Source organism: Oenanthe melanoleuca, chromosome 2, assembly GCF_029582105.1.
Source record: "Oenanthe melanoleuca isolate GR-GAL-2019-014 chromosome 2, OMel1.0, whole genome shotgun sequence".
In the NCBI taxonomy this organism is placed as follows: Eukaryota; Metazoa; Chordata; class Aves; order Passeriformes; family Muscicapidae; genus Oenanthe; species Oenanthe melanoleuca.
In genome coordinates, this window is record NC_079335.1 from 144,088,445 (window position 1) to 144,113,479 (window position 25,035).

Here is a 25,035-nt window from a genome sequence, read left to right on the forward strand (position 1 = left end):
AAGCAAACCAGCTCCATGGCTTAGGTAACTCTTCAGAACTGACCCTGCAATGATCAAATGTGAATGTTGTCTAAAATCAAAAGGCCCAGAGCATCAAATACAGGCAGGGCTACTCTTGTCTTCATTAGCCCTTCTTGACCCTGCAGCAATACCTTTGGGATTGGTTTGGAAATCAATTGAGAGCAACAATAGTCCAAACTGGGCATTTGGGGCCCTGAGGTGGATGGAGGCAAGCAGGCAAAGCTGTAGATCTGTGTTAGAAGATGATGCTGAGGGGGCCACACTCTTGTGTTTGCAGGCAACTGCAAGGTGCTGACAAGCTGGGAACAGCCTTGTAGGATCAGCTTTTGCCTGTTTTTTGTCATCTGGGAGTTGCCCCTGCAGGATCTCAACTTCCTACATAGCAAACCCCAACTCTCTAGGGAGTTACACCTCTTCCACTTGCATGAATAATAATCTGCAGCACTGCAAATGCAGTGAGAGAAACTGGATTGGTGCTTGCACAGATCATAGGTTACTGCTTAATCACTTACAAACATCCAGCTGGTTAAATAATGGAAACTCTGTAATATTGTAATGACTTGCACTATTAAAAATGAGCAAATGGCAGGCAGCCTGTGGCAGGATAACTCCTTGCTGGCCTGAGGCAGGGTTTCTAGACTGAGCTGCAGAGATGAAGCTGCAGTCAGCCCTTGTTGCTGAAGGTTTTAATTCTTCCCCCGTGGCACTTTGCTTTGAGACACCTCTGGGCACACGTGGCTCACCAAGAACCTCTTGCCCTGTCCTTGTTGCTCCTCTTGCTGACCATATTTCAGCCATTATGTGCTCTTTTTGGCAATCACACTGAAGTACAGCAGAGGCCAGGAATGGCCTCTGAGGAGCTGCTGCTGGCCCCAGGCTAAGACAAACAAACAATCAGAAGGGGCTGTGTCATTAGAATTGGATGGAAGAAAAACAGCAGGTGAAAGAAGGGGGTGGAATGACAGATATTTTAATCTCAAGTTATTTGGTTCTACCAGCAATGGCATCCTGTGCTTTGGTTTTTATTAAAGAAATATGTCCTTATCTTGCATGTCCATCCATCTCTCTCATCATTCAGTGTCTAAACTCTGATGGTCTTTAATCCCTTCTGTATATTCTCTTTCTAGCATTTAATCAAATAAATATAAGAGTTTGGAGCTCTGGAGGTTTAAATTTGCTTTCAGAGGGAAGGAGTCACATCTGAAAGAAAAAAGGGGAGATATTATCAGGTGTTAGCTAAATACTGGATTTTTTGCATTTCCCTGGAAATAGCTGATATCAGAGCAGAGGTTTTGGAGTGGATGTGTCTAGTCCTGACCCTGCCTGACAGTTCTCTTTGCACATTGATTTTTTTGCATTTTCCAAGTGCAAATAAGATGTTTCAGTGCTCTGCCTTGGAAACCAAGCATGGTCTGTGTTAATCCCCTGCCTTGCACTTGAACAACATGAGCCAGGGTGCATAAATTCAGCAGTTAAACCTCTGCTTTAGGGGCACTAAGGGCAGTGTGTCTAACCCTGACCTTCCACTGAAGAGTTTGTGACTGTGGGCAGGTTTCACAGGGAGCCTTGGGGTATGCAGGGCTGTGTAAATGAACACTGTCACCTCCTTCTTGCCTCTAACTCAGTGTTTCCCAAAAGAAACACCCTGAGCATTTAATACTGAGCTGATCTCAGAAATATCTGTGTCTTCTTCCCTCCTGCCAGATTTTGACATCCCATTCTGTGAGAGGTTTGGGAAAGGTGGGACCTTCCCGAGGCAGTATCACCTCTCCCAAAGTCGCAAGGACTACAGTGATGGTAAGGAGGTGATGGGGAGGGAGGTGATCACACCTTGGTGGCTTGAGACAGTACCTGGGACTGGAAAGACTTGGAAAGGAGAGGTTTCTAATAAAGGGAGAAGCACCCAGTGCTTTGGGATTCAGTTGTGTGTTCAGAAGGGTGTTCTCTGTGAGACCTTGCAGCTCTGCTCTTGGGAAGGGCTGAGCATCTACTGCCTGTCCTCTGCTTACACCTCCTGTTTTAAATTAGCCATGGGGATGATTGGCATTTCTCATCCCTGGCACTGTCAGCCTTCCTATTCCCGTAAATTGCTTGCTTTTGAGGGTGCTTTTTGTGACCTTTACAGCAGGTTTCTCACTGAGCTGCAGGAAATCCCCAAGCAATTTCAGGGTAGCAGTATCTGTTTGCTTCTCTGTTTTAAGCTGGTGAGCTCTGAGCTTTGGGGCCCACTCCATCACCTTTTTCCTGCTCATTCTTTCACTGTATGAGACTTCAAATAGTGGGAGGCAAAAATTCCCCTGGGAAAAATGTACTGAGGACATGCAGAGAGCATATTGAGCTTTCCAGAATGATCTTCATCTCTCACTGACACCCTTGTAAAAGCAGGCCCTGCTGTGTGGTCATTTGCACATGGACTTAGGGATGGCAGGGATAATTTTCAATGTCAATCTCTGCCTGTTCCATGTTTAATTGTGATTAACAACCAACAAACCCCCTGATGTAATTAAACTGTTGCAAACTCCTCTGGAAACATCTGCATTAGATCTAATGCCTGCTGTTATTAACTCTTAAATTGAATTTAAAATCTTCACAGGGCTTTGCTTCACCTTCATTACACTTGATTTGTTTAATTTGAGGAGGTGAGGGTCTGGGCAGTGATGTGAGGTGGTGGTGACAGGTGGATCCAGGCTGGTGTGTGTGTTCTGGCTGTAACTTTGCCCCTTTTCCCTGCAGGCAGGAGGACTTTCCCCAGGAGTTACTTCCCACAGGAGAACCTGTTCCAGCTTGTCCCTTCTAGCAGAACCAAGAGCTTTACAGGGGACAGCAAGCTCAGCACTTTGCAGTATGATGAGTACAGGCCCAAGTGTTGGAACAATTGTGAAAAGGGTCTGCAGGCTTTCAGCACCTCCCCTACAAAAGCCAGGAACTGTGAGTGAGCCAAAGCCCTGGGTGCCTGAGGTCTCAGCAGAGCTGGGATTGGGCACAAAATTGAGTTCTTGTGACCTGCTGAGTTACTGGGCACCAGCTAAGCCAGCCATGGGTGAACTTTGAATGCCCTCCCACCATCATGAGGCACATTGTACCAGCTTCTGTCTCATGAGAAATGTTTAGTACAAATTAAGGTTCAGTACAGCACCCTGTGTCTTAGTTTGGCCTTTGGCTGAGAGCTGTGTGGGGTCAGCTGGTGTTCAGCACTTGCTGGGTTGCAGATGATTGCTTGTGTGTTGGACTGTCACTGTGGTCACACAGCAGAAGCTTCCCAGAAGACTTGGGATGTGGGAGCAAATCCATCCAGTGTTTCTGTTCATTGGCTTGAATTGCTGTCACCCCAGCTCCCAAAGATGGTCTTGCAGGCTCATCTGCTATTGCAAGACTGCCCATGATATAGAAGCTGGTGCATTTTGGCCCTTTTTCGTGGTGGATAACATCTCAGAAATGACCAGTGAGGTAAAACCCTTTACTGGCTCCTGACTGGATTGCTGCTCAGCCATCCTGTATTCTGCTAAACACTCCCACAGCAGAAGGGAAATTCCAGTGTTGGCTAAGAAAACAGTTTTTAGAGGAAAGACTCTTAATGAAATAGGACTTTTCTGGGATTTGTTTCTGCTCTATGCAGACTGGGAGACATTCCCCCACACCAACAGCAGCACCAGTGTATTAAAACTATTTTGTCCTGGTGCCCCTGGGAGGGAGTGGCTCACTGACTGCCCTGTACTCTGTAGGGTCAGATGGACCCTGATGCTGAAGTCTCCCTTCTCTCAACCCTCTCCTCTCTCCTGTAGCCCTGCAGGCACCTGTGAACTGGAGGCTGGGGAAGCTGCTGGGAAGAGGAGCTTTTGGGGAGGTTTACCTGTGCTACGATGCCGACACGGGGCGGGAGCTGTCAGTGAAGCAGGTGCCCTTCGACCCTGACAGCCAGGAGACAAGTAAGGTGAGTGCAAGGGCAGGGCTGTTCTGCAGCTCCTTGGGGAACTGTGGGCTGAGGGTAGAGGTGTCCATGTCTCTGGCAGGCAGGGTGTGGGGACAGGGTGTTTCCCTCTCTGGGGTAGTTCTGAATGGCTCATGGCACCAGTCAGTGCTCTGGTGACTTCTCTGCCTCCCAGTTCCTTGGTTACAATGCCCTGCTCTGTGTCAGGTGTCACCTCTTGCAGGTCTGTCTGATCTTCCTTAGTTTTGTCCTTCTTGCTCCCTTCACCTTCTCTCAATTCTGCTCAGTAACTTTGTTGAAATCTTTCCAGAAGAACTCATTAAACACAAGTAATAATAATAATGATGATAATAATAATAATTATAATAATAATAGTAAGTAAACATGTTTCAAAGCTGAGCCCAGTCTTTCTCCTTGCCTTTCTCTTAGGGCAGTGGTTCTTATTTCTGAGCCTCATGTGGACAATGTCTTCATGGGCATCTTCACAGCTGCTGCTGTGCTCAGCATGGAGCAGTTTTATATCATGTTCCCAAAGACCCCATTCGTTCCCTTTGGTTTGTTACAGGAGGTGAATGCTTTAGAATGTGAGATTCAGCTGTTGAAGACTCTCCGTCACGAAAGGATCGTGCAGTACTACGGGTGCCTGAGGGACCCTGAGGAGAAGAAACTGTCCATCTTTGTGGAATACATGCCAGGGGTGAGTGTGGTTCCTGCTGGAGATTGTCCTGAGTGGCAGATTTAGAGTTTTCTGGACTTTGGTGAAATTTGTATCTGTCCAGCAGAGCTGCTTTATAGCTGATGAGCCAAACCAAAGCAGTGGATGCATCCCTAAGGGCTGGGAGAGCTCAGGATGTGAGTCAGATGTCATGGTGAAGCCCCTCAGCAAGCACTGGGTGAAATGAAAAGCCTTGCAGGCAGGTTTTAGGTTTGAATCCTGAAGCAGGGTGTGTTTGCAGTCTGGAATCTGAGCTTGGTGAATGTGGGACATGATCCAGATCTTGCTCCAAACACTGTGGCCTGAGCCCATCCTTAAGTATTTACTGCAAATCCCTGCAGGACAAGCTAGTAGTACAACTGTCCACCCACAGCTGTCACCAATTATTTGTGGCTTTCAGCACGTGTCTGTCAAAAACAGTGGTATTCACTTAGAGTCTGCTGTTGAGGACAGAGCTTTTTGTGGGCAGCATTATCCTCTTGTGCAGGAGTGGCTTCAGTTTGTGGCTTTGCTGATATAGGATGAAACAGCCACAGGGAGAAAGATCAGAATGCTTTGAGGGAGTTTAAGCAGGGACTGGAGAATGTACATGGGTGAGTTGAGCATCTCTGTGTTTGGGAGCTTGTGAATGACATCAGCCATTAGACTGATGGTGTAAAACAGCATATTTACATTGTTGGAGGATGTGTTCTCCTAAGTCCCTTCTGTCCAGCTGGATTTGTTCCCCAGAGTGTGAGAGAATAAACCCTTGTTTATACAGAGATTTGTAAGGTCAGAAGGGACAATTAAGTCATTTGGTTGCAAATGATTTTGGTTGTTATGTGCTAGAGGCTGTCTGAATGCATGTGAGTGATCAGGTGGACTTCCATGCCTCTGAGTCCCTTCCAAGCCCTGTCCTCCCTCTGTCCCTGTGGGCTTCTTGCCTTCAGGCCCTACCACAGGGCGTGGACCCAGAGGAGTAAATCCCAGGAATTCCAGCACTCCCCTTGCTGCTTATTCCACAGTGTGCTGATGTTTGTTAGCAGCCAGGAAACCAGTGTCCAGCAGGGCTGGAAATTCAGTGTTTGTTTTTTTAAATGATAAAGTCGAGCTCTGACCAAATACAGATTGACTTTGCTGCAACAACAGCTCGTTTGACAAAAGCAGCTCAGGGCTCTGGTTTCCAAGGCCAGTGGAAGTGAGGGAGTTCCCAAACCTTGCAGAACAGCAGCTCTGCAAAGCTGGGTCTGGCCAAGCTTCCAGTTTAAGACAGTCAACTTGGCAGAATCTTCACAGGGCCAAGATTGGGTGCACCCTTAAGCTGCCTTTCTTATGACATCCCTCAGTTAATAGCTGACTCTGTAGTTTCTGTCCTGCCCATAAGCTGTTTTTTAAATTGTGCTTGGAAAACAGAATGGTCCATTTGACCACAGGCCTCAAAGAACCAGTTTCACCTTGTTTGATATCTCCTCATCATCATGAGGGAGGGCAGGATTAGAAATCTGTTTTGGTTGTAGTGAGGGAATGACCCTGCAGACAGGTTATATTGAGGGAGTCATTTAGAGCATCTCGAGCTGCTTCAGCAGTGATGAGAAAGGAAAAGGAGAGGCCCATCCACAGGATCACCACCAGCCTCAAAAGAAGCCAAAACAGTAGCTGGGCAGAGCAACAGCAGAGATGGGTGGATGTGGAAATGCTAATGCAGTTTGATGGGCTGACTTGGAGCAGAGCAGCCACTGTTCCCAGAACAGGACTGGCAATCTCAGATCAGCCCCAGAGCTGCAGGACAAGCAGAAACAGGATGGGTTTCACTTCCCACTTCCCAGCTAACCTGAATACTGGAGGTAGAGCTGAGTGTGAACCCAAAATCTGCCTCTGGTTCATCCCTGCCAAAACCCTAAACCCAAGGGGATCAGCCTGCTGCAGATGATAAATGTCTGCCTCCCTGCTTCCTTCCCTCTTTGATCAATACCATCAAACCAGTTTAAGCCTGCATGCCTGGGTCAGAAATTCAGTGATTTGCAAATGATCTGCCCTGCGTGGTCTTGTTGGAGCAGTCCTTTGTGAGGCTGGTTGTCCCTCATGGCTATAGGTGTTCCTTGCTATGCAAAGTTTGGGAGGAGGTTTTCAAAGACTGACTCCTTATCTTGACCCTAAAGAAGTGGCTCTCTGTAACTCCCCAAAAGGAGATTGTAGACAGGTGGGAGTTGGGCTTTTCTCACAGGTAACAAATGATAGGAAAAGAGGACATGGCCTTAAGCTGCACCAGCAGAGATTTAGATTGGATATTAGGAACAATTTCTTCACTGAAAGGGTTGTCAAGCATCAAAATAGGCTGCCCAGGGAAGTGGTGCAATCACCATTATTGGAAATGCTCAAAAAGCCACATGGTTTAGTGGTGGACCTGGCAGTGCTGGATTAATGATTGGAATGGTCTCAGAGGTTTTTTTCAACCTTAAAGATTCTATCAATCTAATTAATAGAGTTGATCTTCTCATTTGAGTTGGAATTCCTTGTCAATTTGTTCCTTCTCAATGAGCTGTTGGTGGCATCCCTCCAGCCACTAGAGGGGGAAAAAGGTCTGTGGTGTTGGCAGGAGGAAGCTCTGACAGGCACCAAACCTGTGCCTTCACCTCCTGGGGGATCTGGGACACCAGGACAAGTCTTTGCTCTGTTCAGTGCTTAGTGGATTTCCGCTGTTTCTGCAAATAAGATTTGGGGTTTTTTTTTGAGCTGGAAGATAGAGTGGTCAGGAAGGTTTAAGAAGTTGCTGTGGCATGATGGTTTCTCTGCTCCTTATGGTTGTTTCTTTGCAACAGGGCTCAATAAAGGACCAGCTGAAAGCTTATGGTGCTCTGACTGAGAATGTCACACGGAAATACACCAGGCAGATCCTGCAGGGAGTCTTCTACCTACACAGCAATATGATTGTCCACAGGGATATTAAAGGTGAGTGGATAATTGAGAGACTTCTTGCTTGCTTGGGTTTGTTCAGCCCAGCCTCCCCCTGCTCCAGTGCAAATCCTTGTGCACAGCATAGTGCTGGGATCTGCTGTTTGAAGTATTTTTGCCCCTGCCCTTCACCAGATGGAACCATGAAAGTCTTGAGCAAGCAGCTGAAACCAAAATCTTGTGCTGTTTCCTCTCTCAAGGGATTATTGTTAACTGCCCTTACACATATGAAAATCTGGGGTACCATAGGCAAGAATTGAGAGACTCTGGCATTTGGAGAGGTCTGAGGCTCCTTGCTGCTGTCTGTGGGTGGGCAGGAGAATCTGTTTGCCCCCATGCACTGCTCATTTTTGGGAAACCTGCTGAATGAGGGGATGCTGGTGGGAGTCAACCCTCTTGGACAGCAGCTGCCTTAGGAGAGAAGGATTTGAAATAATGCTGAGTCCAGCCCCAACACCAGCCCCCTTTGGGCTCCCTCCTGCCTGGCTCTTTACCTGTGCCCTTCCTGCTCTCCTCACTGTAGCCACTTGGGATTGCTGCTTCATTTCTTGGGGGTCTTGTCTTTGCTTCTCACCCCAGGTGCCAATATTCTGAGAGATTCTGCTGGAAATGTGAAACTTGGAGATTTTGGGGCCAGCAAACGCATCCAGACCATCTGCATGTCTGGGACTGGGATTAAATCTGTCACAGGAACACCATACTGGATGAGCCCAGAGGTGATCAGTGGAGAGGGCTATGGAAGGAAAGCTGATGTGTGGTAAGGAACACAGTCAAAACCCCCCACTGCTACTGAAATCAAACAATCCTTTTGGGAAGCTGTCATGGGAGCAACAGCTAGTAGGTGGAAGCAGTGCAAAGGATGGAAAACAGGAGATACATGTTAGGATCAACTGTGGAGATATCCAGAGGAAGCATGATGTAGCTAAGTTTCCAAAACAGGAGCACTCAGAATCACACCTTGCTTTTGGGAGCTCTTGTCTTGTGTGAATCTCACGTCCAGTGCATCCTCGTAAGTGGATTTTAATTCTGGAAATCAGGTTGATAACAAAGCTCACTAAAAGACCTGTTGATTTTTGGTGGCTCTGATTTTGGGTTCACTGAATCCAGCTCAGGGGATCTTCAGTGGCCTCCCCAAATCTGCTGCTGGATGTTTGCATGTGGCTCAGGCGCAAAGACAACCAAAATCATTGGCTGCTTGTCAATGTTTTGATCTGTGGAGGATGACAGATGGAACCTGGAGGAGTTGGGATGACACTACTAGTCTTCCCAGTATATGAGAAGGAAGTAATGTCATCCCAGTGTGGTTTTTGTTGGGTGCCCAAGCAAAGAGGGCAAACAAAAAATAATTGAAGAGAATCCTAATTGGGTGGGAAAACTTACAAAGTCCTTACCAGGTGTCCCTGTGCCCTGTGTCACCTGCATGGCTGATGGGAGGCAAATGTTTAATTTTTAAATTTTTTAGGATCAATAGGATAGACTCAGGATAGGCTTAATTTTTTAGGATTGTTTATGAATAGGGGTACCAGAGTATCTCTGCTGATACCAGGATTCTTGAGCAAGCAGAGGGACACATCTCAGGCTCTTTGCTGCTCATCCCAGGTGCTCCTTCTCTGGTACATCTCAGAGATGAAGTTGGATGTGGGCAAACATGTTTCATTCAGGTTCAGCTTCACTGGGAGCTACATGCTATTGCTGAAGCTGTGCTTCAGGGATGCTCCAGTGAGTTTTTATGTATCTGCCAGCTTTGTACTTATCTTCCATTTAAAGTGGGCAGAAAAGGCACCAGCTTTAGGGCAAGGCTCCTGCATTCATTCCTGCTATGGGAGTGGAAAGTCCAGTGCTGTGTGAGCCTCAGGGGAGCAGACATTCCAGGGACATGTGCCCATGCCCTGCAGGTTTGCTCCCTGCACAGCCCCGGTAGGCAGAGCGGGTTAGACTCAGACCGCAGGGCCGTGGCATCGGTCGCTCACGCTGTGCTCGGGTCCTTGCAGGAGCGTGGCCTGCACCGTGGTGGAGATGTTAACGGAGAAGCCGCCCTGGGCAGAGTTCGAGGCCATGGCGGCGATTTTTAAAATCGCCACGCAGCCGACCAACCCCCAGCTGCCCGACGGCGTCTCCAGCTGCTGCCGCAACTTCCTCAAGCAGATCTTCGTGGAGGAGAAGCGGCGGCCGACGGCCGAGGACCTGCTGCGACACCCCTTTGTCAGCTGCGGGCTCTGAGCGCCGGCAGCGGGGCTGGGAGGTCGGACCTCACCTCAGCGGGGCTGGATCTCAGTCACAGCCCCTCCTCGCTCGCCGCTGCCCGGCCCCGCCGCGTTTGGGTTTCAAGCTGCGCTCGGGACTGTTGGGATTCAGAGCGAGGGGTTTCCCGGCCTGTGCGGGTGCTGGACCGCGGAACCTCCCTGCTGCCGGCGGTACCGGGGTCGTGGCCCCTCGCCAAGGAACTGCTCTCTGGGGGAAGCGTGACAAGCGGGAAATGTCCCCCCGGCACGGCGGCGGTGCTGGCAGCATCCCCGGGACAGCGGGGAATCGGATGCTCGGGGCCGTCACCGCCTTCCGCAGAGGAACAGACAGGGCTTGAGATGATCCTCAGAGCGCAGAGTGGGGGGACCTGGGCGTCCCCGTTCTCGAGGGGACCGGCCCGCTGGAGCAGGGGCGGCTCCGCGGGCGGCGTTTCACACTGTCCTGTGCCTTACGCGGTTGCAATCAAGGAGTGATGCTCGGCTCGGATCTGGTGTGAGGATGCAGCAGCCGTGTTGACTTTGCCTTGTGTGTGTGCGTGTGTGTCTGGGAACAAGGGGGTCTCCTCGGGGTGCAGGAGGTCTGTGCCGGGTGCGCCCGCGGACGGATGCCCGGGACCCCTGCCACGGGCTGAGGGGTGGGTAAGTGATGGCGCTGGTGGTGGGCAGGAGCCAGGATTCAGCTGGCAGCTGAAGAGAATATCAGCAAGGACAGCTCTGCTTATAGCCAGAGTTCTGTGCTGAGGCTTCCATCGTGTTCTGGAAGTGGAGCTGCAGGGAGAGCCCAGTGGATCTCTGTAAAACCCAAGAGAGTGCCTAAAATTAGGCAGAGGACTGGTGCCTGTGAATCTGGGTGTGTCCTCCTCTGGCACCTCCTCCTCTGTGCCTTGTGAACCATCCCCAGGTGCAGGGAAGGGGAGCATCACTTCCATGGTGGTGCCCAAGGCAGCAGCTGCAGGACAGTGGAGCCTCAGACTGGGAAAGTGGAGCTGCAGCAGTGGAGGGCAGCTGGAAGCAGATTCCTTCCTGCAGTAGGTTTCAAGTTGTAGGAGAAAATGTCAGTCAAAAGCAGAGTTGGACTACAGCATCTGACCAGCACTACCCTGCTGGAAAACCAGGGCAGGAAACATGCATGGAGTGCCTGGAAGCTTGTTAATTAATTAATCAGATCTTGGGGTGTTTGGGATAAATTTGCCATCCCACCTCCCTGTTCTCTGCTGCATTAGCTGTTTCCACCAACTCAGCAAAGGGATCAAAAAGCACTTACCAGGAGATTCCATCCTCAGGCCAGTGTGTCAGACAGGTTTATTATAATGCTGGCTTTCAGCAAAAATCAAAAGTGTTGCTTAGACTTAAGAGGGAAGTGACAAATTGGTGGTTTGTGTGAACACATCCTTGAGTTCTTCCATGTGGATCAAGACTTTGCATTGCTGGTTGTGGTGGTGAGAGCATGTCCATGTCCTCAGCTCTCAACAGAGAAACAAGATTTAGGAGGTTGCCCAGTGTTGCTGTGGATGTCCCATTTCTGGAAACATTCAGGGCTGGATATAGCTTGGAGCAACCTGGTCTAGTAAAAAAGTGTCCCTGCCCCATGGCAAGGAGTTGGAATGAGATGAGCTCTAAGGTCCCTTCCAACCCAAACCATTCAAAGATTTTATGATTTTAAGAATTATTTCAGTTCTTAAAGAAGGATCACTGTGAGTATTAGGGTAAATTAAAAGAAATAACTAAAAGAATTCCTTATAAATTTGTCTGACAGCTTCCAAGGCCATTTATTTCCAGGCCAAGTTTCAGGGCAGCTGGGGGCCAATGCTGGAGCAGCACAGGGGTTGTGTCAGTCACCATGCTGGTGATGGGCATCACCATCACAGGGAGGGGCAAAAGTCTCCTTTTGCTGAGGGGAATGAAGAATTTTATTCTGTGAATTGGACCAAATCCATCAATCTGGTCAGTAATATGGGATGGGTGGGTGGAAACAAACACAAGGGAAAAAAAAAAAAATCAGTGTTGTCTGGGAACGAGTTTGGCAGAAGAGGGTAACAAAGTGTGTGTTCACCAAAGCTAAAAAAAAAAAAAAGAAAAATCAAAACCATTTTTAGGCTGTTTTCTCTTCTTTCATTAAATCTGTTTGGTTTGGGTTTTCTCAGCCTTTCAGTGGTGGGTGGGTGTTTTCCTTCTTTCCAAAGATTTGAGAGCCAGAGGGGGATCCTGGCTGCCCCAAAATGCTCCCAGGGCCCTCAAACCACCTAAACCCTCCCGTGGATGGATGTGGCTTGTGTGAGTGTGAATGTGTGTGTGTGTGTGTGAGACACTCCTCAGGTGCCTTTGCCTTTCTGGTTTGTAAAACCCTTGCAGTGTTCTGATGTACAGAATGGAACTGGGAAAAGCAAATTGAATTATTCTGCCATGTAAAGTATTTTTCTGTTTGTTTGGTTTGTTTTTATTTTATTTTGCCTGGAGTGGGCCCTGCAGCTTTCCCTGTGCACTGCCATGTGTCCATGGAGTAATTAATTCCTTTTGGGGGGTGGGCTGGAGCAGGACATTGGAACAGGCTGTCCAGGAGAGTGGTGGAATCACCATCCCTGGAAGTTGTGGATGTGGCACTTGGGGATGTGGTTTGGTGGGTGAACATGGTGGGATTCGATCACCTTGGAGGTCTTTTCTAACCTCAGTGATTCCAGAGCAGTTCCCAGCATGGGTGGGGGCACAGGGGGCACTTAGGGTGACCATCCCAGGGACAGTGAGGGTGGGGGGTGAGGGGGGTGAGATTTGTTGGTTCCTGGGATTTTCTGGAACAGATCAGTGTTGCTCTCTGAGCCAATGGTTCTGCGTGTCCCTTTGTCCTGACATTCCACCTTGGACTCCCAATGCACAGGCTTTTGTGCTTCTAAACTTGTCATTTATTTTAATTTATTTATTTTTATTTTAAAATTTTGAGTGTTTTTCTTTACTTCTATTTCATCTTAATTTTCCCACTCCTCCCCCCATTTTCTCTCTCCTATTCTTGTCCCCCCCACCTTTTTCCCTTATTTTTTTTCCATCCTTTCCCCCTCCTTTTTTCCCCCCTTATTTTCTTTTTTCATCCTTTTCCCCTTCCTTTTTCCCCATATTTTCTTTTTTCATCCTTTTTCCCCTCCTTTTCCCCCTTATTTTCTTTTTTTCATCCTTTCCCCCTCCTTTCTTCCCTTATTTTCCTTTTGTCCTTTCTTCCCTTATTTTCCTTTTGTCCTTTCTTCCCTTATTTTCCTTTTGTCCTTTTTTTCCCGTCCTTTTTTCCCGTCCTATTTTTTATGTTTTCCTTTACTTTTCCCCCTCCTGTTTTTCCTTTTCCCCCACTTTTTTTTCTTTGATGTTTATTTTGGTTTGTTGGCCTCGGGAAGGGAGCGCGCTTCGCTGGGGGCGTGGCCATGCAAATGAAGGGGCGGGGATGCAAATGAGCAGGAACATGTCCCGCCCCGTATGCAAATGAGGGGCGGGGTCAGGCGCAGAGCGGTCGGCGCAGTGACAAGATGGCGGCGGCGCGGCGGGCGCAGCTGGTGCTGGGGCACTTGGCCGGGGCCGCGCCGGGCCCGGGGGTCGCTCCCAGGGCCGTGCCCTGTGCCGGGGGCCCCCCGCGGGCCAACAGCCCCGACGATGTGGTGGTGGTGCACGGCCGCAGGACCGCTATCGGCCGCGCCCGCCGCGGCGGTTTCAAGGTACGGCCCGGGGGGATGCTGTCCCCACAGGTGCTCGGCACCGCCATGGGAAAGCGGTGCCCCGTTCTTCGCCTGGGTGCTGGACCCTGCGTTGTGCCGAGCGGTCCCTGGCAGCAGTCACAGCCCGCTGTCACTGCCCTGCCGCACGGAGCAGCCGCGGGGTGTCCCTCACCTGCACAGCTCGGCACGGACCCGCTGCTCCCGGGGCGGCATCCACGGAGTCCTGGGCAGGAGCGCGGTGCCAGGATGTCCCTAAGGGTGCTCGTTCCTTGTCTTCCTTCCAGACAGGTCTCCTCATGCTAGCGGTGCTTCCCACCAGCTGAGGGGTCATCCTCATCATGTTTCTTGCACAAATTAAATGGAGTGGCTCTATTTGCTGGCTCTTGTCACATAAACCTCTGTAGCTGTGTGATTTTGAAGGCTTTGCAGGGCATATTCCTGTAAATCCAAGGAAGGTAAAGCAGCGTGTGTGTTACAGTGCCTGAAGGAAAGCTGGGGTAAAAACATGCAGGTAATTCTGCTGTGGTAGGAGAACAACAACCACGGTGAGCTGAGGAGTGGAGTAAAGCTGCCTTAGCACCACTGGCCAGCCTCTGATCCTGAGCTGGTGACAGAGAACTTACTGGTGTTCACTGGTGGTGCTGATCCCTTGTGCTTTTAGGACACGACACCCGATGAGCTGCTGGCTGCTGTGATGACAGCTGTGCTTCAGGATGTCAACCTCCGTCCTGAGCTCCTGGGAGACATTTGTGTGGGTGAGTGACAATCTCTGCCTGGTGGAACTGCTGCTCTGGACAGCTGTGTGGAATACTCACAAGTCTCATGGGGCTGGAAGGGGTTAGTGTGTAGCATTAGATTTTCACCCTGTCCTGTTGGTAGTGGGGCTCTGTTCTGGTTCTGGGCAGTACTGAGCTGTGGTGGTGGGAACATTGCTTCAATGCCTGTGAGGGCAATGCAGCCAATTGACTGAATTGTCTTTGCACTCAGGGAATGTGCTGCAGCCTGGAGCTGGTGCCTTGATTGCAAGAGTTGCACAGTTTCTAAGGTAAGGTCTCAGCCAGACTGAGGTTCTTCCTCTCCTCCTTGGGCCATGGAGTAGCACAGGGGCAGAGATTGCAGTGAGGCTCATGCACTCCCAGGAATTACAGCAAATCACCTTTTGCCTAGAAAATGGACTTTGATCAAGTGCTCAGAGAACACTGATGGGAAAGAGACAGGAGGCAGGTGAAGCTGTTGAATCTGTTTTTGCTGCCTGTGTTGGGCCTCTGAAAGGAAAATCATGTTTTGTGGGCTCCCAGCTGCACTCTCTGGTCCCAAAACCATGGGTGAGCTCAGATCTTCCTGTCATTGCCCAATGCTGGTCAATTGCTCCTGTTGTGATGGATCCCAGATTCCAAATATTTCAGTTAGTTTCTGTTGCCGTTGTTTGCTTCTGTCAGTCACTGCACAACTACTACTTTAGAGAGGTCCAGGTAAAGCCTGCCATAGTTATGAATATTACAGATCTTTTCAGGGTTTCTGGCCTGGGTGAGAGCTCAGGATCTCCAGGGGAGGGCTTTGCTTACAGAGCACCTTCTGAAGACAGACAGGGGAAACACAGCACTTGGAAGCACTTGCAGGTGAAGTAAGGAAATTATCTTTGAACTTTGGTTTCCCTTGGTGCAGGACCAAATAGATCAAGAAATGGATAAAGGAATCTGCCTGGAACTTGAGGGCTAAAGTTTAATCAAGTGGATTAATGCAGTCTTAGAGCTTTGGGTTGTTGTTGTTGTTGGTATTTATCACTATTTTTTACCAACACTGTCTTGTTTTCCAGTGGCATTCCAGAGACCGTGCCGTGCTCCAGTGTGAACCGGCAGTGCTCCTCGGGGCTGCAGGCCATTATCAACATTGCTGGTAGGTGCTGTGGGCACTGGCTTCAGAGTCAATGCCTGTCCCACTCCAAGGGCTCATTCTCCTGTCCTTCAGTCTCTCTGAGCAGTGAAACAGTGATCATGTCTTGTGCTGTAGGGAATTTTCTGTGTGGTCTTAGCTAAGTACTTTTATATCATTAAGTGGCTGAGTTTATCCCTAGAGAAGTAACTTGGTTTTCTGGGGATAAGTTCCACCATCACCTCCATATCAGGCAGCTTCCAGTAGGGTCCTTCCAGTTCTCTCTGGCCCCATGTTAGTCCTCAGCCCCATCAGCTCCTTGGCCTGGCTCTCACTCTGGCAGGCACAGGAGGGTGAGGAAATGCCCATTTGGCTGTACTGGGTGCTCAGGTGTTTGGAAGCTGCAGCTGGGCTGGAAATGCTTTTGCTGCTGATGACAGTAAGAATATTTATGCACTGCTGTTACAGGTGGCATCCGAAATGGATCGTATGACATTGGCTTGGCCTGTGGGTAAGGAAGTATTTTCATAGTGCTTGCTTAGGCTTCCTGAAGGTAACACTGTCCCTGTGCAATAGCCTGCCATAATTAGCTTTTTAGCTAATCTCCAATTAACTAGTCTCTTGAAAGACCAGCAGCTCTCTTGGATGAAGAAATTAATATCCTACATGTGCTAATAAGTGTCCTGCAGACTTACTGGATCTGTTCTGTGCTTCAGTCCTAATATCACAAGCAATGTTTATTTTTTAGAGGATTATGTAAATGTTAAGTTGGTTTTGGGGAAATATTAGTGACCATGTACACACTGACTTCAGAAGAAGCAGTGAAAAAAAAGCTATTCAGTAATCCTGAGTTATAGCTTGATGACTGTAATCTTTCATTAATTATTACTGCACACAGTAATGTCCACCAAGATGTTGTGCTTAAAGGGACTGATGGCCTTTGCACCCCTGGCTGTGCCAGACACTAGGTTTTGTTGTGGGAAAGTTATCTGGCCTCTGCGCTGCAGGGTCCTCCATGAAGACATACAATCCATAAGTTACAAATAGCTTTGGGGAGCTGAGCGTATCCCAAGTTTTATTCTTCCACAGAGTGGAGAAACCTGGGATGAAAACACAAAAGGCAGCTGGGATTTCTCTTACTTAAAACCCAGTCCTATGCCTTCCTTCAGGAGCAGGATAGTGCTTACTGCAAGCTGCCTTACTTTCTGCTTGCATTTCATTTTCCAGGAGTAGTTTCTTTGTTATTAATTCTTCATGAAGGTATTTGTGTGATGCAGAGTACAATTCAAACCCTCTTCCCATTGTAGGCTTCATAATCTAGATTGACCTTACAAAAGCTTATGAGTCTTAAGTGATGGCTTTGTATTTGTGCAGTAAATTTGAGTATCTTGAATGTGTTAATTCATTTGTGGGTCAAAGATTGCACCCTGTGGGATCCACGTCTGAAATTCTTTGTGTTGCGAAACACAAATGGTGCAACTCATTGAAAGCTCTTTGCCATGGTTTGCTCAATACTTCTTTTTCTACTGCCAACCTGTTGTTAAGATCTGAGCAATATTTTTTTTTATGTCTGTTAAAAATCTCACTGAAAACTCCAGTCCTTGAACCTCATTATGTTTGAGGACAAATGTGCCAGAATCATAGCAATTCCTTCCTAGCTGTGGAAACACAAGAAATTAACTGCTGACATTGGTATCCTGTTCTAATGAAGCAAGAACCAATTGAATCTCACAATCTGTTTTCATTTCATGATAACTTTTAAATTGATGATTAAAGAGCTTCTGCCTCAGCCAGTTCCTAATTAGCAGCTGTGTTTCTGTGGAATAATAGAAAAGCATGTTGTCAGGATACTGAATTTTGATCAGCCTTAATAGAGCAATTCAAATTTTTCTTGTGTTTAGTGTGGAAACAATGTCCCTCAGAAGTGCAAATAACCCTGGTGATATCAGTTCCAACATGATGGATAACCCCAAAGCTCGAGATTGCCTTATTCCTATGGGGTAAGTGTTTTCCCCTTCCCACAGTTTCAGGGTTTTACAAGGCTCTGTCTCCTCAGTGACCATAGTTACAAATCAACCTGAATGTGGAGAGCTTGGAGCTGTGTGTGTTGGCATCCTTGGTTGTGGTGGAAGATTAATGATGTGAAATGGGGGGAAATTACCAACTCTGATCAAAGATTTTCTTGTCAGACCTGTGGCTTGTTGAGCAAGGAGAACAGATTTGAACTTGTTCTGGTGCTAGATTTGATTCAGGATTCGCTTCTGCCAGCAGTTCTCAGTTGAGAATGCAGCAGTTGGCTTTCAAACTAAAGCCATTGCTTGTACCTTGTGATCTTGGTAGAAGCCAACTTCAGCTTCATTAGATGTGTCCTTGGATTAACTCAGTGATGTTTTTTCCCCAGAATAACGTCAGAAAATGTGGCAGAGAAGTTTGGAGTTTCCCGGAAGAAGCAAGATGCCTTTGCCTTGGCTTCCCAACAAAAGTAAATGCTTTTTTTTCAGTCTTTTTGGGTTTTTTAACCTTTTAGTGAAGAAGTAGAAAACACACAGCTACTTCCTGGTGAAGTGCAGCCTTTGTGTTGCCTTCTGCCCCTTAACAGTGAACAAAGAAGCTTGAGGGGGTCTGACCAAAATTCAGTGTCTGTGCAGGGTTGTGTGTGATGAGGGAACTGGAGTCCGGAGCTGTACTGGCATTGTGTGATTGACCTCACACAAGTATCACACAGACTCTGAACAGTGAGTGCCCTGCTTGTTTCAGCATCCAAAGGTCCCTGCCCATGGCAGGGGGTGTAACTGGGTGATCTTTAAGGTCCTTTCCAACCCAAACCATTCTGTTTCTATGACAGAACCTCAGGGAGGTTTCTGGAACGAGTGCATGATGAGGTATTTTCATAGTGCCTTTGGCTCAGGATCACGGAACCTGAATGTTGGAGCAGCTGCAGAAGGAGCCTTTCCCATGAGTGTGGCTGTTCATGGAGAACTGCTGAGCTTGTGAGAAGAGTGGCTTGTCCTCACTGCAGGTGTTTGGCTCTGAGAGCATCCAGTCCTACCTCTGATAACCTTCCTCTTGGGTTAAATCACTGCCAAAGTCAACTGACCCCAGAATCCATGGGGCTGTACTGGCACAGCAGTGGCAGGTGATAAAATTTCTGCCATCAAAGAGTTAAACTTGCTTTCAGAGCTCTGTTTAAGCATCAGCTTGGTCCAATTATTTATCTAACACAGGAAGCCACTGCACAGGGTAGTTAACCTTTAAATTCCAGCCCTGCTGCTCAGGGAACTTGGCATGCCAGCCTTTCTCACTGCCATGGAACTGATAACCAAAAGGATATGTGAATGTGATCCTCATTCTCATGAGGCAAGGGATGACTTTCTGGCCTTGGTCTCAGGATGTCTGTGGAGTTACTGACCTGTCCTTCACCACTTTGCTCCAATTCTCTTACCTGTAAGCATTAAATGCTTTAATTTTATTGATAAAAGTGCAAAGTGATAAAGGGGTAAAACAAGCTTTTAGTCTCCAATTTGTATTCTCTGTGAAGGATTTACCTCCGAAGGGTAAATCTAAATAAGCTCTGCTTTGAAGGCTTTTAAAAATCTCGTTGATAGGAAAGGTTAAGTGTACATGGCTTGTGCTAATTTTGGTTTAGTTAACTGCATTCTGCCTGGTCATGACAGTTATTGACTGCTGCAAGTTCAGGGTTCACTTATTCTCTTACAGTTGTGATGTGGCTGTACCCCTAAACAAATAAAACTTCATGTTGGGGGCTGAGGGTGGTCAGGCACAGAGGTGTTGATGGGAACAGAATGGGGATCTTGCTCCAAAATGAGTGATCCTGTGACACAGATTTGGGGACAATGCCCATAATGTTGATGTAGAGGTAAAAAGTTTGTCTTCCCATGAATGGAAATAAGAATTTGCCTATTGTCTTGACCACCACTCAGCAATGATGTACCAAATCCCACTTTAGTTCATTCTCTGCTTTTCTTCACATTAGATCTCCTGCAGTTCACCTCCAAAATATTTTAACTTTTCATACTTTTTTTTCTTGCCAGAGCAGCAAAAGCTCAGCAGATGGGACTCTTCAAAACTGAGATTGTTCCAGTGAAAACCACTGTTGCAGATGCTGAGGGCAACACAAAACCAATCATTGTGCACCAAGATGAAGGGATCAGGCCCTCCACGACATTGGAAGGCTTGGCAAAGCTGAAACCTGCCTTCAAAGAGGATGGAAGCACTACAGCAGGTCAGCTCAGCTGTTGGGTTTGTGCTGTTCCTCTGGTTTACCTGCCTTTCCTAGAACAAAAACATGTTAATAGGTCTCTTCCAACAGGCAATGCCAGCCAGGTCAGCGATGGAGCAGCTGCTGTTCTCCTGGCAAAACGTTCCAAGGCAGCGCAGCTGGGACTGCCGGTGCTGGGGGTGCTGAGGTCCTTTGCTGTGGTGGGGGTCCCACCTGATGTGATGGGCATAGGGCCAGCCTATGCCATCCCTGTTGCTGTGGAAAAGGCAGGTGAGAACCGCCTGTCATTCAGGGAGTGCTGGGGACAAGCAAATCAGACTCCTTGGATTGAGATTTAAGGTTGTATTATACAAGCATGTGCAGCTGTTAGCCCCAGGAACAATGAAGTTAAATCTAAAACCTTGAAAGAGGTCCTGCTTCAGATTGTTGCAATGCTTTTCCCTTGTACTGGTGTGTAAATTGTCATTCACTCACCTTTGAGAAGCTCAGGAGTAAATCCCTGCACAGGCTCAACAAGAGTTGACATGTGGCAAGTGATTCAGTGTTCACTTAGTGCTGTTTTCCCTTTATCATGACCAATGTGTAGGAGGTGGTTTTCTGTTTGGTTTTTCTCTTTACAATTTTGTCATCTTACTTTTTTTTTTTAACACATTCATTGGGTTAAACAGCTTTTGTAGCTGATGAGCTGATTTAGCCTGGCCTGGCTACAGTCACATGCCCACCTGTAGCTTTACTCTTTCACTCTCCAAACACCCTCTTAATCCTTCTGCAGATAAATCACACCTAATCTGAGGAAGCTTGGCAGACTCAGTGAGACAATGCCATGAACTGTGATGTTTTGCAGTCTTTAGACACTGCTGTACATAAATTTGTTCAAGTGTTAATACCCCACATGGAGCTGAGGTTTCTCTTTTTTAGCTGGAGTAGAACTGGAATTCATAGAGGGAGGCTGTCAGGCAATTACTTTCTTTGATATAGTCATGAGGCAAAAATACCTCCTTTTAACTCCTGACTTTTCTGGCCCATAGGTCTGACTTTGAATGACATTGATATATATGAAATTAATGAAGCCTTTGCAAGCCAGGTGAGTGAGGATCATGTTTGTATTGCTGCATTGCTTGGCAACTGAGTGTATTTCAGCTTGGTCTCCAGGTTAAGATTTTTAACTTGTTCCACATATTACATCTTCAACCAAATGTTTATAACATGTGCAGACTATTTTCCTTTTTCTTCAAATAAAAATGACCAGGGCATTGCTTATACAGCTTAATATTAGAAAAAAGTCTGCTAAGTAAGAATTGGCTATTGTATTCTCATACCAGCTTGCAACATCTGTTTCATCAGGGATTTGTTGTCAGGTTGTCTGTCTGAATGTGTGTGGGCTCAGTTTGAGATGAAGTGGACAGTTCTAGCTCACTTCTCTGTACCTTGGATCAGTTCCACTCTGTTCCCGTGAGAATGATGGTGCAGCTGGAGTCAGGCCTCTGACCTGGAGGAGGAGAGCTGAGAACTAAGGAAGATAAGAGCACCTGCATGAAATAATTCCCTGTGTCTTTCCAGGCTGTTTACTGTGTTGAAAAGCTGGGCATTCCCATGGAGAAGGTGAACCCCCTGGGAGGAGCCATAGCACTGGGACACCCCCTGGGCTGCACTGGTGCTCGGCAGGTTGTCACTTTGCTCAATGAACTGAAGCGCAGAGGGAAGAGGTGAGTGATGAGCATCAGCATTGGCCTCATACCTGCTGGGTGTGCAGCTCCCCCAGGCTCAGGGTAACCAGCTTGGGTTAAGCTTTCTCCATCCTTGGATGAGGAAACTGCCTCCCTTTGGGTTAAGCTTTCTCCATCCCTTGGATGAGGGAACTGTCCCTTTGGGTTAAGCTTTGTCCAGTGCATGGATGGCTTTGAACCTGAATTCCCTGGGGCTTTCCTAGTGAAACAGGAGAGGAGTATAAAGCTCAAATTTATTGTGTTCTTTATTTTTATTTTTTCCCTGGATGATGTAAAGCTGAGCTGTCTTCTTCCTTTTCCATAATTCCCCATGTTCTGTGTTTCAGAGCGTACGGAGTCGTGTCCATGTGCATTGGCACCGGCATGGGCGCTGCGGCCGTGTTCGAGTACCCAGGGAAGTGAGCTCCAGTGCTGACCCAGCACCACCACAGCTCACTCTGCCTTCCTGGGCAGAGCAAGTGATTCCCACTGAAATCAAGTGGGCTCTGGGATTTGCTACTAGATCTACAAATTTTAGGCAGAAATTGTGAAGTAGAATCAATGGTGCGGCTCTGTGAAGAAGGTGAGGAAATGCAAAACTGGCACATGGCTTCCTGACATAAGAAATTAGTTCAGCTGAAATTCAACTACAGGCCCTGGTGTGGTGATTATGAATGAATATTTTTAATTTAATTGATCTCTTTATTCTGTGAATATTACCAGAAGGAAGAATAGTTCATGGGACAGTATTTTTGTATGACAAATTGGCAAAAAGAGTCACTCAAAATGAAGAACATCAGTCCACGTGAAAAGACTTTTCCATCATTTCCTTAAAAGGTTTCACCATTTTGTAAGAATTTAAAAGAGCTTGTTTTGAAGCAAAGACTTGACATCCTTGCCTTTACTTACAACTGTGTCTGTCCTAGCCCTGTCAGAAGTTGTCTGTGTCTTAAATTGTCCCTACACTACAGCTCGCTGCTGGTGGAGCTGTTCTGAAGCCTCCAGTGGGGGAAAGTGGAAGGACTGGAACATAATTTCCACAGGAAATGCCTGAATGGAAAGGCTCTGTTCAGTTGCTAGAAGCCAGGATTTGGATGTGGCCATTCCTTCTTTTACAATACATGTGAGTTATCAGTTTGTGTGACTCCAAGGACAATCTTGTGCATAATCATATTTACTTACCTAACATAAAGCAAATTGCAGCACTACATTTACTGCAAGCACTGCATGAAGATCAGTGATAGCTCAGTCCTGCAGTGCTAATACAAACATGTTCCATCTTGTGTCTTTTGTAATCCCTTATTTCTTGTCTTGTCTGAACAGGAAGATCACTGAAACTCAGCTTGAAAAAGAAATTTACTCATTGCTGCTTTAAATTTGTAACAAACTGAAGTTCTTTGTCCTGACTTTTGTTTTGCACTTAATAATACAATTGGGTTCATGCAATACATTTGTTTCCTTTTTTGATGATTTTTAGTTGAAGGTCATGATGAGTTAGAGCTCTTTGATATTTTCACAATCCCATGCTGTAGCCTGTCTCATCCAGCAATCACACAGGCTGTGTGTTAGAGCCAAGAAAATTGAATTATTTAGAGGGGATAATGAGCCATTAATAAAAGCCTTTTATTTAATGGGAGTGGAAAATTTAAGAGACTAAGAAGAGGGAATTCCAGTGACCTTTAGCTAAAATAATACTAAAATAATTTAAAGAGAAGTGAGAGTAAATGGGAACCATGTGGGGGGAAAGAATGAAAAGGAAGAAGGGTTCCTCCCTCTGTTGCTAATGGGGATGTTCTCAAGGCCCAAGCATGATGAAACACACAGGTTGGTAATTTTCCAAGGAGACCAGGGAAAGTTGGCTCTTCCCCTTTTCATGTAAGGCACAGAAAAAACAGCCTGGGGAATGCTGGCCTATTCACCAATTCTTGCTTTTATTATGTGTCAATGTCTATTTTAATGTCAAACAAATAAATGAGGCAAAACAAAAGCTACTTTAAGGTATGAATAGTCTTCATCTGTAATGCAAGGCATGCTGGGCTCTGCAGAGGGCTTTGGCCTGACTTACACAGCTGCTTTGCTATTCAAAACTTTGTTCTGTAACTAAAGCTAAGCTTATCACAGCAGTAAAACTAACAGTACAGACTGTGACTACAACTCGTTAAGGTACCATGAGAATTTCTTCCCTCATAACTGGAATTTTCATTCTGCTAAAATTCCAGTCCCCACTAAAACAACAGTAGATGAAAATATAGGCTCAGCTGATGGCACACCTGCATCCAGCCTGTTACCTTGACATTTGTCTCACATTGTCCTGCTTAATTCACCTTCCTGCAGTGCTCTCCTCGCCCTCTGAGATGCAGCTTGCAAGGCTTCTCTTCCAGCATTCCAGAAATGGTCACAACAGCTTCGTACTCAGTGTTGCTCCTAAAATGCACAGCAGGAAGTTCAGTTATAGCTACATGCAGTCCTGTGTTCAGGGATGAGATGAAAAGGGGACAATGGTATCCTAAGAATTCTCCAAGTCACAAGCACAGGTCACTAATGTTAGTGCCAAGTCCATAGGGTTGTGTTCTGTGGGTATAAATTACATGGTGTTTGAAAAGAATGTTTGGGTCTGTGCCTGAAGACACTGAATTCATGTCTGAAAGAATGAGAATATCATCCTGCTTGTGAAATTCTGTTTAGGTGAATAAATGAAATGAAGCTCTGCTGGGAGCAAACACCTGTGCTGCCTTGATGTGAAAACTGCTCCCTGCAACAAAGTTTGAAGGGAAAAGTTTCTGTCACTCCCCTGAGACAAGGGGCAGTCAGTGGAGTCCAAATTGTAAATTAACATCAAAAAGGTTGAGCATAGCTTGCCCAAGGCTAATGCCACTCAGTGCTTCTGAGACTGTTCCTGTGAAGGACTTCTCTGTGTCCAAGTGCCAGCTGTTGTTAGGGCCTGAGGCAAATGCCTGTTCTGCTACACAATCTTTGTTTTTTCCTTCTCATAAAACAATTGTCCTGCAGAAAGACTACTGATTTGGGGAGGTGAATTATTAAAATCACCTCACACCTTGCATATAATTATCTCCTAATACCACATTGATCCCACACTCTGCTATGTTGGGAATTCTTCCTGTGGAGCCCCACAGATGAGCTGGCTGCAATACAGCAACATCTTTGCTTTCTGATATTTCCAGGTATTTTAAGCCATGCTGATTAGTGTATTTGTCAGACAAAAAGAAGTGCTTCAGGCATATTCAGCAAGGCAGTCAGGAGCCTGGGGAGGCTTCTACTCCACCATGCTCCTCTAAGTAGGGACAGTTTAGTGCAGCTGCTCAAGGCTCCATCCCACTGCAATATCAGTTAGCTTCAGTGATGGAAATCACTGGATTGTGTTCCAAGGAGATGGAAGTTATAACAATAACTCACCTACAGCTGGCTTGAAATTTCCCTGTCAGCAGTTTTCAGAGCTCACTGAAATCACTGGGATAGACTTATTTTAACTTCCTGCCACCATGTGATAACCTCCAAAAATAGTTTGTAATGGAAAATGATTATTTTTTTACAGGAGTTGCATCTCCCTAATCAGAACAAAGAAATGAAAGTCTTTGGGTTATCATAGGATCATGGAATGTTTTGGGTTGGAAGAGACAGCAAAGCTCATCTTGTTCCAAGCCCCTGCCCTGGGCAGGGAAGCCTTCC

General features: G+C 46.9%; 3 protein-coding genes across 7 annotated transcripts in view; 2 read left to right on the top strand and 1 right to left on the bottom strand.

Moving 5' to 3' along the window:
* The window catches only part of LOC130249972 (mitogen-activated protein kinase kinase kinase 3-like), a 75,377-nt gene extending 63,116 nt beyond the window's left edge, over positions 1-12,261 (top strand). For all 5 annotated transcript variants that reach the window (XM_056485166.1, XM_056485161.1, XM_056485163.1 and 2 more), the window contains exons 11-17: positions 1,726-1,818; positions 2,755-2,949; positions 3,804-3,952; positions 4,515-4,646; positions 7,463-7,592; positions 8,175-8,352; positions 9,587-12,261. In XM_056485166.1, coding sequence (XP_056341141.1) covers positions 1,726-1,818; positions 2,755-2,949; positions 3,804-3,952; positions 4,515-4,646; positions 7,463-7,592; positions 8,175-8,352; positions 9,587-9,815 — 1,106 coding nt within the window. In that variant the 3' untranslated portion in view covers positions 9,816-12,261. The remainder of the gene's footprint in view (positions 1-1,725; positions 1,819-2,754; positions 2,950-3,803; positions 3,953-4,514; positions 4,647-7,462; positions 7,593-8,174; positions 8,353-9,586) is intronic.
* Positions 12,262-13,309: 1,048 nt separating this feature from the next.
* On the top strand, positions 13,310-22,796 carry ACAA1 (acetyl-CoA acyltransferase 1). The gene is made up of 12 exons (XM_056485175.1): positions 13,310-13,530; positions 14,192-14,285; positions 14,518-14,575; positions 15,347-15,426; positions 15,871-15,913; positions 17,304-17,402; positions 17,804-17,884; positions 19,455-19,645; positions 19,733-19,912; positions 20,671-20,726; positions 21,203-21,348; positions 21,696-22,796. Exons 1-12 carry the CDS (start codon positions 13,345-13,347, stop codon positions 21,769-21,771), a joined length of 1,290 nt encoding a protein of 429 aa, XP_056341150.1. The 5' UTR covers positions 13,310-13,344; the 3' UTR covers positions 21,772-22,796.
* A 6-nt stretch (positions 22,797-22,802) lies between these two features.
* The window catches only part of DLEC1 (DLEC1 cilia and flagella associated protein), a 33,882-nt gene continuing 31,649 nt past the window's right edge, over positions 22,803-25,035 (bottom strand). The window contains exon 38 of the mRNA XM_056485158.1: positions 22,803-23,772. Coding sequence (XP_056341133.1) covers positions 23,664-23,772 — 109 coding nt within the window. The 3' untranslated portion in view covers positions 22,803-23,663. The remainder of the gene's footprint in view (positions 23,773-25,035) is intronic.

What these genes read in the sequence shown, in the direction of transcription:
- ACAA1 (XM_056485175.1), top strand. Translation starts at nt 13,345, where the DNA reads ATGGCGGCGGCGCGGCGGGCGCAGCTGGTGCTGGGGCACTTGGCCGGG. An exon ending in CCTGGGAGACATTTGTGTGG is followed by an intron (nt 14,286 to 14,517) that starts GTGAGTGACAAT and finishes CTTTGCACTCAG; the next exon opens with GGAATGTGCTGCAGCCTGGA. An exon ending in GATTGCCTTATTCCTATGGG is followed by an intron (nt 17,403 to 17,803) that starts GTAAGTGTTTTC and finishes TTTTTTCCCCAG; the next exon opens with AATAACGTCAGAAAATGTGG.